Source organism: Lissotriton vulgaris, chromosome 1_1, assembly GCF_964263255.1.
Source record: "Lissotriton vulgaris chromosome 1_1, aLisVul1.2, whole genome shotgun sequence".
NCBI classification, from domain to species: domain Eukaryota; kingdom Metazoa; phylum Chordata; class Amphibia; order Caudata; family Salamandridae; genus Lissotriton; species Lissotriton vulgaris.
In genome coordinates, this window is record NC_141685.1 from 2,131,126,196 (window position 1) to 2,131,141,634 (window position 15,439).

General features: G+C 43.4%; 1 protein-coding gene across 2 annotated transcripts in view; it reads left to right on the plus strand.

Annotated features, from left to right (window-relative positions):
* Window positions 1-15,439, plus strand: part of PTPRR (protein tyrosine phosphatase receptor type R) — a 945,480-nt gene that overhangs the window by 763,611 nt on the left and 166,430 nt on the right. For both annotated transcript variants that reach the window (XM_086921858.1, XM_086921867.1), the window contains one exon: window positions 2,348-2,485. In XM_086921858.1, the coding sequence (XP_086777984.1) occupies window positions 2,348-2,485 (138 nt within the window). The remainder of the gene's footprint in view (window positions 1-2,347; window positions 2,486-15,439) is intronic.

Sequence of the window (15,439 nt, forward strand, 5' to 3'; positions counted from 1 at the left end):
CATGTCAAATGAATGAAAAGCAATTTTGAAGAAACTGTCTTTACATGGGATACATTTTCGTAACTTATGTTTGATGCGGATGATATAGATTTGCATTTATAAATTAAATCTAAGAGATCTTATATTCACCAAGATTCCTTTTATGTGTCAAACCCTGTTTTTTGTTAAGTCAGTCTCAAGTAGTATTCTTGAAACAAGCAGAGCTAATTAAACACAGTATAATTGTACATCCAAGGCCCAAGTATAAACATTATGCAATGAGTGACGTGTTTGAGAAGATTGAGTGATCATGAGCTTAAATCGGTAAATAGAACAATCTGCAAACAGAAAAGACAAAGCAACAATGCAATACAAAATAAGGATTCAGTATCTAATGTACACAAGGAAATTACTCTTCATGAACCTCAACAGATATAAACAATGTCTGCATCTGATCACATATAAATAAAATAAATTAAATGATATGGACTCTGGTGATCAAAATGGATGATCTTAAAATCTTACCACCAAAATGGGATACTATACATCTTTTTAAGTCACTTTTAAATGTTCACAAATCTAGGTGTTCGTTTAATCAATCAGTCAATCAACATTTTTATTGCACAGCACTGTCACCCCCTACTGGGCGCTGAGGGTGCCATGTCTCTGTTGAAAAGCCAGGTTTGAGTTTCTTTCTGACGTCCTCCAGGGAGGGTGTTGCTCAGAGATGGAGTAGCACCAAACATCATTTGTATTCATTGAAACAGCAAACACAGTAGCAACAACAGAGTTCAGTGTTATGACTACCTGCAAGGTAATTGGAAAGCTTCTTCGAGTTCTGATGCAGTGGATGTATGTCAACCTCAGGTTGCAGGCTCACTCACGTACTTGCATTAGAGCACCTAGGGCTAAGGGGGACCCCAAAGGTCCCAGGATCAGGATTTCTTGCACCCATCTGGTGCTGCCCTGCTGGGCTTGGTAGGGTTAAGAAAGTAAATAATGAAAAATATTCAGAGGAAAAATAGAGAGAAAAAAAGACGGTGAGCAGAGTGGTGTACTTCCCAGGCTGAGTAACCACCGTCTCAACTAGTAAGACGGTTGAAGGTTTATGTTTATGTTTTAGCAATTTTATAGCGCGCAACAACCCGAGGGTGTCTCGGCGCTTAACTGTTCAGATGATAGACACATTAATGAGTAAACAGCCAAGTTTTTAATTGCTTCCTAAAGGTGTGGAGGGTGGAGGAGGTTTTAATAGTGAGGGGAACAGAGTTCCATAATCTAGCTGTGGAAATCACAAAACATCTGTCGCCCCAGTTAACTTTGCTTGTATGTTGGACATTGAGAAGGTATGCTGAAGCTGAACGAAGTGTCCTAGAAGGTACAAGAGGACAAAAAGCATGTTTAAGAAACTCACTTGCCTTTTTTCAGTCATTGGTGCAGGGATTGGGGGGAGGGGAGAGGAGGGGAGTAATCTGCAGATGCTTGTGAACATAAACTTAAATCCAGGGCTTTATTTCTCTCTCCTACACTGAGGTTACAGGTTGGTCAGACTCTCTACAGGTACTGGACTCTGTGGGCTTGCTTCAGTTTCCATGATATACAAGTTTACCAGCAGCAGGGTTGGCAAGCAGAGCTTCAATAGGGCACTGGCTTCATCCTTGCCAGAAGTGAGTAGAGAACACTCAGCCTCCAGGCGTTGGATACCGTTTCTACAAAAAGGGGTCCATGCAAGATCAAATCTACAATCAGTTTAAGGAGTTAAAGGGCACCTCAGCTTCTTGTGCCAAAAGTGGGATCCATTTTCTCTTCTCAAAGAAACATTCTCTCAAAACTACCTGTTAGCAAGGAATGAGCAGGGAGAAGTTGGGTGGGCTTGACCCCTCTTAGCTGCACTCATACTCCATCTTACAAACTCTAAATGTACCTCGTGACAAATATTTATTAACGTCTACAGGAAATCCTACCTTTAGGCATATGGGTCATGTCTGTACTCCCTTATAATAAATCTCAGTGGCTTTTTCATTAATATTTCACTCTCCATTTGCACATCTTTCAGGCATTCACAAACTCCTAATTGTTATACTGTCTTCAGCAACTTTGCATCAACATGTTTACAGTGTGCTCTGGTTCTCTGATAGCTAGATTCATGCTGTAATAAATGGCAACAATAAAAATATATTCGACTCACAAATATAATATTGTATCCAAATATGTGTTTTGTAATTGGTATGCACTATACAACATGTGCAAATGAAAAGGTGGGATAATGACACTGTTTGTGGCCACCTCTTTCTAAAATGTGTTTTTTTAATGTTTTGCAAAACTCTAAGCATGACTTCACATACTTTTCTCGTTTATCCTAAATTAGGGTTATGGTGGAGAAGAAAAAGCATTCATTGCCACCCAAGGTCCGATGATTAACACTGTGAATGACTTCTGGCAGATGGTTTGGCAAGAAGAATCTCCCGTAATTGTGATGATTACAAAACTGAAAGAAAAAAATGAGGTATGGTGTGCTCACTTGAGAAGCATCATTGTTTGTGGGCAGCATCAAGCCCACTCAAGAATGGTTTCTTTGTACGCAGTGCGCTTACTAGATGAAACATACAAGCTTTGGCTAGGACAATAGGTCTGGCTTTAAAGGAACGGTGTATTGAAATGTGAAGCATTACCAGTAAATAGTATGGGGATGGATATGTATTTGTTTGTAGTAAAAGAACTGTAGAATAATATAGGTATAGGTTGAACGGTCAGGTGACAGCTGCACTGTCAACCAGACCGAAATATCAATGTAGGTTAATGATAGCACTGCTCCCATATATGATGCTGCCAAAAAAAACACCATGAATCATTTAGTCATCTAAGACACTTCAATAACATTGCAATGTCTTGTCTGTGCCCTTGAAAGTTCACACTCGGACAATTGGATAAATAAAATGATCACAGCTGTGTCAAGGACAAGCACACACCTTCTGCCTAATCAAAACTGGCACTCCTGGCTCCCACCATGTGAGTGAAGCCACAGCCCCTTTCTAGTGATGCTCACATAATTGTCATGCGACAGCTGCCTGTCAAGCTAGACCATAAAAAAGGGTACCAGAGGCAGTGCTGAGATTATCAAAGGATAAGGCAATAACTGCAGGCTACCCTTGGCTATGGCTAATTATTATCTATGATAAATAATTGGTAAAAGCCTCCAGAACAACCACTCTTCTAACCCGTACTTGGAATGGAAAAACTGAGAGTCCTCAAATTGTTGGGATAGGTTGGGTCAAAGGGGTTGGACTCATAAAGAGTGAGGAGTCGAGTCAATAGCAGTCAGTCTCTCATCTGCAAGTACCAATGATGTACTCCTTCAGAATCTACCGCAATATAAAAATAAATCTACTTAATATCATTTCCACAGAAAATCATAGCTAAATTTCATTTATGAAACTGCCCATTTAACTAAAAAAGTAAGTGAAGAAAAGGAGAAGGGGCGCAAGGGGATAGGGAATGTAAGGGCAGAGCTTAAGGAGCAATGGGAAAGGCGCTATCTATTTTGATCTCTTACAAAAATGTGAGGACAAAAGATGTGGGGATTGTTGGGGACCCTGCAATTATTATTATTTTTTACAGAGGGGGGTGGAGACTGGGGTGAGTGTTTTAGGCCATACATGGTCAACACAGTGAAAGAAATCTGATAAAATACACAGGGGAAGCCGTATAGGGCTAATAGCAATTCTCCCTTTTACACCCCCCTGTCCCTTGTTTACAGAGGAAGGAATAAGGAGGCACACTAAGTTTTTTAAATGAAAATGTGAGGTAAAATGCAGGAGGCTTAGCGCAGAACCTTGCATTTAAAAAAGGGGGCATTCCGGGGCAAACACCACAGGCGAATAGAATACAAGTAAAATAGGAATGAGCTCCAGAAGGCTTTTATCGGGTTGGCTTCGCCAGCATGGTGAGAGTAATAGTTGAGTAATTAGATGAACGGGTAACATGAAAAAGGCTAGTAACAACAGGTTGAGTCAGGTTAGGTCTCCCTTGAATGATAGAAACAGCTGGATTGCAGTAACAATTTTGCTGTCAGCTATCCAGAATGATGTTGTAGGTGAAATAGAACTGACAGTTGTTGATGGTTGGCCAAAGATGTCCAGTGTGTCTTCCATGAAGAGTATGATGGTAACTGGATAGACGTCATATCCCAGTGGATATGTTAATTGCTGGTGCTTACCTTCTTCAGCCATTGCAAGGCATTTGTTATTCTTCAACATGAATGCCATAATTTGCCAGGAAATGGGTAACTGCGTCTAGATGGTTGCTCTGGAAAGTTAGGGGCAGCTTACTCTTGGTTTCCTGCCAGGCTTTCATCAATGCGCCATCACTGGCAGCGTCTGCCTCTCGTTCATCGATGTGACTCATCGGTGTGCACTAGCGGGTTACTCCCTTTTCTGCTTGGTGCTCAGGTGTGCACTTTCTTCTGTGATAAGCAAATGGAGCCTCTTGGTTATCTATTATCTTCCGATCATGACAATAAGGCTTTTGTAAGATGTATATCTTGGTGGTAAGTGGAAGGTTAACTTTGAGTCAGGCATCTTCTCTCTTTCCTTTTGGAGTTTGTGACAGTGTTGTGTGGCTTCATGGTATGTGCGCTCCCTCATCACTGAGCTATGGGTTAGTGAGTAAAGCTGTGCCGCAGCAGGGCCTGTAGTTCTGCGGCCTGCCTTTAGATGTGGGGAGCACACAGTGTGCTGACTGGTCCACAGTCTTCAGTTCAAGCGGGCAAGCCTTATCTTTGTAGCACGTCTTCTAATAATCTCATTATTTTCATTATGAGGCCAAACTCTTTGGGCCTGGGAGAAACCTGCAGCCTCCCAATGATAGGCGAGGTGATAGGTAGAATAAACAGCTTTGTGATGTCAGGTTTGCGGGTTGGGCACTCTCTGTTGCGTCTTCTGTGTACCAGTCTTTTAAGGCATTGTCTGTCTCAGTCATTCAAGCCTGTACATCTGTGGGCAACTGGCACACTGCGAGAGCGGATGGTAGATCAGTTCTCAGGGTAATGGCGGCCCTCCTTAAGGCATATTGTGTCATGAAGGAGGCCAGCGCCGTGAGTCACAGACACCAGTGGACAGGAAACAGCATTTACAACGAAGTCTAAAACCACGAACTGCCTTTACAATGTGGTGCCTACAACGAGGTGTCTTTACCACTACATTTCTTTGCAATGAGAGTCTTTACAGTGATTTGCCATAGGGGAAGTGGCGTTAGACTTTGAAGTACAGTGCTTTCCTACTGTTGCGCAGACTGGAGTCGGAATAGTAATTGATATCACTCCAAAGTCCAGCACTTTCCCCTAAGGCAATTCATTGCTTGTTGTAAAGACTTCCGTGGTGAAGGCATGCTGTGGTTAAAACAGGTCATTGTAAAGACCACGTTATGAGGTCATGCATTGTAATTGCTTGCGTGGTTCCAACATACAATACCAGTGGACATCTGCTGGCTTATAGTGTGTTTTGGATGGGGGGCATTTACGTGGTGCAGGATTCATGTTAGTCAGCATGGGAGGGTAGAGGGCTGTGACATTACAGCCCCTCCTCCACTCATTAGCATAGGTGATTCAGAAGGACTAGCAGGTGCAGGCAGTGTGTGCAACACATCCACTGCCATCCTGTCTATCGTTGCCCATAAAGGAAAGAGCAGATGACACTGTTGCAATGCTTGCCTATAGGGCTAATAAACGCGACTGGTCGTGCTTTTACAGAGACTGCTTTGGAGTCTTTGCAGCTGGGGCACATCCATTCTACCCATACTAGACCACCAGTGAGTATTTGAATTTCAGGGAGTCATGGTGGGCATAAACCAGAGTTTCCCTGCTGTGTGTCAGATGTATGTAGACTACTCACTGTTGACTCATGTGGTTTTAAGCTGCAGGGGCAACAGCTGGCAGGTATCATGGAGCAAGGTGTTGGGACCCGGTGTTTTTTTCTGAGGCAGTTTGGAAGGGCTTGAAGCTACAGCCTCTGAAATGGGTCTAGACAAATCAGGTAATGCAGATGGGTGATGATTTTTTCTGGAAACTTTGGGCTGGTCACTGTTAATGGGTTGCTTAGTCTTGGTCCTCACCTGATAGGACCCCGCAACTCCGTGCTTCCCTCCAGGTGGTCTTGGAGTGGGAGCTATCCATATTCACTGGAGACTTGGTTGAAGCAGAAGCTTGAATTGATTTTCAGGGGGCAATGACACAATGAGGCCTGGTCAATCTTCTTCCCAGGTGACTTTATTCAACAAGTGATGATGCCTGATGAGGACTGATACTTCCCTGTGGACGTTTTTGCCAGCAGGTATAATCAGCATAAAGCCATCAGTATGGTGAGTAATGAAGGCAGTTTCTGCAATAAATGGCATGTCTACTTTGGCCAGGAGCAGCGCTGTGTGCACTGAAGCAGACATCAAGTGCAGATCTCAGGTGCTGTGGTCTCAACATATTTCTTTTTCTCCTCCCTACAAGGTACTGTCAAGAAGCAGGTGATGGCTGGTTCATAGATTTTGCTATGGGAGAAAGGCCTGTCTCAGAAAAGGCCTTACAAGTCCCTTCCTGGTAAAGGTCATATCCTCACTCACCACAAACTGGAAAGATCAGCAGCATTGCTGTTGGTAGGCAGTGGGAGCTCGCACCCATACGGTACTACCACAGCCCCAAGGAGGCACCCCGATACTACCACAGCCCCAAGGAGGCACCCCCCGATATTACCACAGCCCCAAGGAAGCATCATCATGCCCATGGCTACAGAAAGGGTTCAGCCACCTCATTGCCAATGAAATGCTGTGGGCCCTCATGGCAGCAAATGAAAGATGCAGAGACCGAAGTACTGGGCATAACTACAGTAATGGCATATGTGGCCAGCTCCCTTCTATTGGCAGGATCATCTGCTGTCTCTGGGCTGGTCCTCTGGTGGATGAGTGTGCATTATTGTAATGCACACTCATCCAGTGTGCATTCACACTCCCAGATGAAGGAGAGGAGTCATCTGGGAGAGGAGTCTGTAGGTATGTGTCCTCAAAACACTAAAATAGATAAATTCCTGTTGGCATTTGCTGCTAGGGAAGACAGAGGCATGTTTGAGGATAAAGGACACAGCTACACAGTGTAACTGAAAGTTTATTAGTGAAAACTGCACCCTGGAGTTTCAGTAAGATGGCAAATGAGACAATGCACATATGATAAAAGGTTCTTCTTTTGCAGAGCCCCACAGGCCTTTTATTCCACCAGTCAATTCTTCTGGTGGGATCAAAGCCTTGGAGCTCAGTTTTGAAAACCCAGGGCCACTCCAGGTGCTTCTGTCGCTTTTTGCAGCTGCCTGATGATAATTGCAGCAGGAACAGGGAAGCTGCAACAGAGAGAAGGGGTGAAGGGAGAGATAAAGCTATCAGAGAGGGAGAAGAGAGATAGAAGAGAGAGAGACAGAATGGATGGAAGGAAAGAGATAAAGCGAGGAAACAAAGGGAGTGGTGCTGGTTTAAGCATGTTTTCCAGGGCTGCTTTTGATTCTCCAGTCAGACGCGGTTCTTTTTGTACTGATTATTTGTCTTCTTCACAGTTCTAACACATGTAGTCCTTTGGGTGCCTGTACGATAACCAGTGGATTGGCAGAGATCACAAACATGAAACAGCACTGAGACCACACTGATCACCACCACAGATGACATCAGAACTTGCTCAACCATGGAGAAACTGTGCTCCAGATACTCCTCAACCAATCTGCAGCGTTCTACACCGTCTCCCACAACACCCTATTCAACAGACTCTACAGCATAGACCTACAACAAGACACCCTCAAGTGGATTGCCTTCCTCCTTACAGTGTTGTATGTAAAGTGGTCCCAGTTGGAACAACATACTAGACACACATAACAATAGTAAACAGTATTATAAATCAATTATGTAAACAGATTAGTATGAGTGATGTTCTTTAATATACATCCTCAAAGGCAAATTGGTTGTCTGAATAATCAATACAGAGTAGACAAATATATATATAGTCTCAGTGTCAAAAGGAGAAAAGGGACAGGTGAAGGAGGGGACCGTGATTAGGATAGTGTGGAAGTAGAAGACAAATTATAGGAGCAATGACAAGTGGTCTTATATACATTCAAGGTTCAGTACCACATGGACATATATGCATCGTCATAAATAAATTGATCATTGGATAATCCTATCCCACATGAATAATGACACAGTCACTGAATGTTCTGTTGTTTAGGGGGCAGGATGAAGAAGGTATGTCGACGTTTCAACCCCATAAAGTGTAGGCTAGTTCCTGCCCTACTGCAGGGTCTTCTTCAGGACAAGTGAGGGAGGTGGGAGGGTGACGAAGGGCACCTAAAAACCACAGCAAAATCGTGTGGTGCCGTCTGTCGTGCAAGATGGGCCAAAAAAGCTCCAAGGGAGGGGATAGCGTACGAACCTGGTGGTGTAGAATGGGACGCTACTGATTATGACATCTATGGCCCGGTGCAACTCTTGAAGTATCCACACCAGTTCATTGTTTCTTTAAGTGACTTTGTCTCACCGAGCACTTTCTCTGATGATTGGGACTTTGAAACTTTCCCTTTAAGAATGTGCACCACTTAGTATACCTGGGCACTAGTGTGTTTTGTCCGTTTGGTCTTCTTTATCTGTGTAATTTATACCGGTGAAACCTTCGTGCTACATTAGCTTGCAGAGGGCATTTAACCAGCTTTAGTTAGTTTGACTCACAAGCTCCCGTCTTCGTGATGGGTTTCTCAAATGTAATACGTGTCTTTCTTTTGCTTATTCAGTCCTTCTCTTCTGATTAATTCTGTTGAAGCGGCGACATTCCTCAGTGGGAGCATCTCATTAATGGGTTCTGGCTTCAGGACACACATAGAGCATTCATCTGCTGCCCTTCATGTCAGCACCCGAACACATCGGGTACTACAAGGATCATGCCTCAGCCCCAAACACCTACATAACCCTCCCTTGCAGACATCATCATATTCTTCGTGCTCACCATATTCTTCCATGCTGGTGACACTCAACTGATCCTCTCACTCACCAAAGACCCCTCCAACACCAAAACCAACTTCTTCCACACCATGACCAATGTAGCCTAATGGACGGGAGACAACTGCCTCCAACTCAACTCTGACAAAACTGAAGTACTGATCTTAGAGAAGAACATCTTCGCATTAGACCACAGCTGGTGGTCGAAACACAGACCCACACCTACACTCATCTACCACGCACACAACCTCTGCATCATCCTGAACAGCCAACTGACCATGAAATGACAAGTTAATGCAGTTGCTTCCTCCTGCTTCCACACACTTCGCATGCTCTGCAGAATTTTCAGATGAATTCCGACCAACACAAGAAATTTTGTCAACAGCCACCTCAACTATGACAATTGCCTCTATGCCCGCATCCCCACCCAGCTCCTCAGACGACTCCAGGCCATACAGAACACTGCAGCCAGACTCATCGTGGACCTTCCCAAATGAACCCACATCGCCCCCACCTGAGAGACTTCCATTGGCTCCCCATCCATAAAAGATGCTAGTTCAAGATCCTCATGCACCTACAAAACTCTCCATGAGCTGGGATCTGCCTAACTCAACCATCGACTGAACTTCCACCAACCCACTAGACACCTCCGGTCCTCCTCTCACATACATTCCCACATCCGTCCCAGCCGCAGTGGTGGCCGCTACTTCTCTTACATCGCTGCAAAGGCATGGAATGACATTCCCCTCCAGCTCCGTACAGAATCCCCCACGAGTGATGGTGCACTTTACAAATATATGCATAAATAACATTTTCAAAGTGCACACCACATTAGCTGGCCTTTAGTATAGCTGGCCTTTAGTAAAGGGCAACATAATGAAAGGACAATATTAGCAGGAATTATGCGCTGACACCTACCATGGGAATCCCACACCTTTTCCTCATGTGCTGAGGAAAAAGCGCAGAGAAGGGCCATAATCTACGACAATTCTTTGTAGATAGCCTTTTCAACTTGTGGGAAACAGCTCTCAAAGATATTCAACAAGGCAAGCTTTGACCCCATGAGACTCATTAATGGCATACTGTTGACGTGCTCTGAGATTACAGATGTGCAAACTTAATCCTCAGCAATTTCATTGTTATGGAAATTAAGACATCTGGGACCATCCAAGTGGTCTCTGTGAACCTAAACAGAAAAAAATAGCCAAACCTTAAAAAGGAAAACATTGCTATGTTTGGTATCATGATTACATTCTAATATGACCATCATCTATAGCTCGTAGAGCTGTAAGGAAGAACACCCTTATTGAGTATGACTTTAACATGAATACCAGATTTAAAATGTAATTATTCACTATTCTTACATCACAGGAGCGAAAATCAAAAGTTGTTTTTCACTGTAGTGATGTCAGTCGGGGAATGCTTCGCATCCTGGGGTTTTAGGTCTCACCTGTGATGCATACCTCCCGTTTGCAAGATATATTGAATACAGAAAGGAGCCAACCAATGCTTAGCATTTGTTGGCTTCATTATCACTCTTATTTGATGCCTTCTCATTGGTCACCACAGGCCAGCTTCACTTCCTCTTCTTTCGGTTGGAATATGGACCAAGTACTGATTGCTTCAAGGGAATATCTATTGGCTTTGCCAATTCAGGAGGGAGCCTGCATCACTTTAGAACTCTCATTTTGCTGTTGACATATTTGGCTTGCGCACCCACTGTGTTTACAGGAGGGGAAAGAAGAATGGTCCGGACCACAAAAAACAGAGGAGAGACATAAAGTAAGGATGGTCTGCCAATGCCTGTTTCCTTCTTGTCTTGAGATGCCCCAGTGAAGCATTGGTATAGTGGATGACAGTCGTTTGTGTAACATCAAGTGATGGGAGCCCCTGCGGAGTATGGTGAGGACCCCCATATCTCAAAAATATTCATCACTTAGATTGAATTGGGGCTCTCATCACACGGGCTGAAGGGGGCAGCGTTATGCCCCTGATGGCAGTCTGTAGTCTTGCTGTTCTTCTTACTCCCATATAAGGTCTTCAGAGACACAGAAAAGGTGGAGGAATGCTGAAGACACATGGCTGGCTGGAATTTTCTCTCCGTGCTGGCATCGCATATCAGAAAGATACCGTGAGAAAAGTGCCAGCTCTCCACTCTTGAATTGAGAATGGAGCGTGGTGCACTGGATGCCGAGCATGAGGTAAAGCCCAGCAGTCAGACATGAGGTCTTCAGAATATTTAGACAAGGGGGGATAAACAGAGGGAGTAGGCAGAGTGGAAACTGCTGGCTATTTTTTAAATATTTAGTGAGACGGGGTCTACTAAAGATTGTAGCAAAGGGCGGCAAGGCAGCAAGTATAGGTCAGCCATAGCAACTTATAAAGCCGAGATAAAGACTGCCCAGGCCACCTACTACGAACAAAAACGATCTCAATCAACCAACCCCTTCAGGGAATCGTTCGTCATTGTTTAACAGCTATTAATACTTTCAGATACTGAAACTGCGCCCGGTCCTTTGGGTGAATTCTGCAATAAAATAGCAGACTTCTTCCAGTCTAAAATTCAAAACATTCTGAAACATATCCCTCTCCCGGACACGCCTCCTCTACCCCGATGCAGAGACTCGGAACATAACGAAAACCATCCTGGCTTAGAAATCCTCACCCCTATCACACAGGAATCTCTCCTTCCTATACTATCTGCTGTTAAAAGTAGGTCTCCGCTTGACCCCGCACCACTCAACATCCTCAAATAAGTTCTACCCACTATTACTCCCTTCATTACCCACCTAATTAACATTTCACTAGCAGCCGGCTCAGTTCCTGCAGAATGGAAAAACGCTCTAGTCAAGCCTCTTCTAAAAAAAACTCACCTTGACCCTGCGGAACTGGGCAACTAACGCCCCATTTCGCTTCTCACCTGCATCAGTAAGCTGGCAGAAAAACACGTTAACAACTCACTTTCAGCTTTTCTGGAATCCCAAGGTCATCTTCGCTCATCCCAAACTGGCTTTCGGCCCCATCTGGGTACCGAAACTGCCCTTCTTTCAGTGGTGGAGAAGGCCAGGAAAAAAGTGACCAGGGAGCGTCCTCTGCCATTATACTCCTCGACCTCAGCGCAGCCTTCGACACTGTGAACCACAATATTCTGGTTCACCATCTCAAGAAGGCTGAAGTCTCAGGATTAGCTCTAGCATCGCTACAGTCTTTCCTAGAAAATAGACATTTTAAAGTTTTTAAAGGAGACACCTTCTCCAAACCCCTCTCCCTTCAATATGGAGTTCCCCAGGGCTCCTCCCTGAGCCCCACTCTCTTTAATGTGTACATGGCCCCTTTGGCGGATATTGTATCCCCCTTCGGGGTCCACATTGTCACATATGCAGACCATACTCAGCTGGTTGTAGAACTAAATCAGACCAAACAGTCATCCATTGACCTCCACTTCTGCCTCAAGGAAGTCTCCAACTGGATGTGCCTCTCCCATCTGAAGCTGAACGGTGACAAAACCGAACTGATGGTGTTAGGCAACCAGCTGAGATTTCAAATCAAACACCATGTGGCCAGCATGCATGGGTCCAGCCCCCATCCCTACAACTGAAATAAAGAGTTTGGGAATCTGGCTTGACCATGAACTTTCATTCAAAACCCTAGCACGCAAGACTGCTGCAGCATGCTATGACATTTTTAGACCTGGAAAATCCTCCACTTGCTTCCCAATCATACCAAAAAACTTCTGATCTGCGCTATATAAAAGTCTTTCTATTTCCATTTCCATGTTTTCTAACTTTATTTTAATGATGCAGAAATTGTCTTAAGATACTGGGGTGGGTGGGTGGAATATATTTCTTTCTTTAGCGCACAGCATGGGGGACGAGTTGTGAATGATTCCTCCATGATTTCTCCAAACCTGCACAGTGGAACCCTGGGATTAGCTGCTCTGAGAGAGGGAAATTGTATGGATCATCCAAAAATATGATATTGTGGACAGGCAGCTATCAGACATATGTAGGTTTCCTTTTTGACATTCCAAGCGACATCAGACAACTCAAGCTACTTTATGTCACTTGGAACCCAGAAGAGGACACATTTGTCAAAGTGTTTCATGATGTCGGAATTCCATGTGCAGTGCATATAACATTTGCAGAATTTAAATATTCACTGATCCACAAACCTGGTGGCATTTACAGCAGTGAGTCTGGCATGTGACTCACTCTGCCTCAATCCTACTGAGTTGCCAGCATAACACTTGACTCTGCACCAGCCTTTTTGATTTTTCATCCAAATCTTTGTGCTTCCTTAGTGTTGTTTTGCGGTTTCTCAAAAACACTAGAGATCAGTGCATTTAACAACAGATTTTCCCAGCACTTTGGGCCAGATGTACGACACATTTTACCAGCCGCAAATGGCCGTTTAGGGTTTGCGAGTCGCTATTAGGAAGGGGCATGTAAAGGGCGTCTCTTCCTAATAGTGAGCCACACTGGTATGCATGAATGTTTTGTGACCGGGAATGCAGTTGCAAAACATTAGCAGATTACCACTAATTTTAAATTGGTGGTGAACCATTTGCGAATGGGTCCCCAAGGGACCCCTTCCCCTCTGTCAGTATGGGCGCAACCATATTTTCAGAGCAGGAGGTGGTCCAAACGACCACTACCCATTCTTTTTAAAAAGAAAACGTTTCATTTTCATTTTCATATCTGATATGCATCCTGTTATCCTTTTTAAGGAAAACTTACTTTAAAAAAAAACTGCTTTATTTATAAAGCAGTCACAGACATGGTGGCCTGCTGGCCACCATCCATCTGAGCGCCAGCCATTCACAATGGGTCTCAATTTGTAGCCTGCCTCATGAATATTAATGAGACAGGTCTCCTGCGACCCATTTGGGAATCGCAAACAGTGTCTAAAACACTGTTATACATCAGGTTAAGTGCCTCGCAAATCGCAAGTTGCTAAAAATAGCAATTTGTGAGTTACAAACCCTGACGGTCATACATGTGGCCCTTTATGTCATGTTGTATGTTGCCATGTTGTATGGTCAAAGAAAAACACGTTATAATGCAAAAACAAACACAGATGCAGCAAAACAAATAATGTGGCTACTGCTCATGATAAGGACTAATCTCACAATTAAATTACCCCATGCCTTAATGCAGTAGTAAACAACCTGACTTAAATGCTGCTTAAAATCAATCGGTGGTAAAAGGCTGAGTGTAATGCTTTTTTTGTATAGATTAGATTTACAGCTGAGGCTGTTTTTGTCAGACCTCAAACAAAAGTTTAATGTTTCAACTAAGTAATTAACTTATTTCTTGCGTAAATTTCCCATAACAAAATTAGTGGTCAGTTGTACAAACATAAGGAATACTGATTTCATTCAACTTGCAATTACGAAATCGGTATTCTTAATGTAAGAAACTCATTTAGTTTCATTCAGGGATTCCTTGTGGGTTGCAACTCCACCTACCTCATGAATATTAATGAGGTAGGTTGTGCTTTGCCACCCATTAGGAATTACAGGGCTGGTGGCCTTCTGAGGTCAGCAGATAACCATGTCTGTGATTGCTTTTAAATAAAGTAATCTTTTTTTGTAGTAGTAGTAGTAACGCAGCCTGCTTTCCATAAAGGAAAACGGGATGCGTTTAAAAAGAAAAAAAGAAAACAATGAAGTTTCATTTTCAAGAGTAGGAAGTGGTCCTTAGGAAAACATCCTGCTCTTAAAAGTTTTTATTTACATTGTCAAAGGGGACGACCCATTGGCAAAGGAGAAGGGGTACCCAAGAGAATGGGTTTGCGAATGGGTTGCCACCAGTTTTAAACTGGTGGTAAAGTATTACTGTTAAACAGTTATACAATTCGAAAAGTCTTTATTTCGATGCACATATCATAAAAGACAATACATTAAAAAAATATTGAGCATTCCATTCTCATGAAAATAACAAGACTAGCACAGTAGATACGTGAATCAACAAGTTACTCCATCCATATGCACAATAATTTAGTCTAAAAAACAAGATAAAAACTGTAAAAAAAGTTTTAAAAAATCCCAACCCATAATACAGTGAGTACCACAGAATTGATATGACTAGGTTAATAATTCCGTTAAAAAGCCTTTATATCAAGCTTAGCTTATGTGCACGGATTGCCCACATCCAGTGTAAAAATTTGACAACAGCAATTGCTATAGATTCTGTACAATCTATTTTCAGTATCCTTAGTGCCTCTTTGCCAGTTTTGATGCCCTTCAACAGGCAAATGGGCTTCAACCATGTGTGCCTCGGATGTTTGTAAACTGGGCATATAAATAGAATATGTGCTATACTTTCCGGCTGTGACAGACAAAATGGACATCTCGTGCTAGACTTGGCGCGCCATTTACCGATTAATGAATTAACTGGGAGTGTACCCACCCTAAATTGGTGGTACCGTTTCCTATCACCGTTTCCTATCA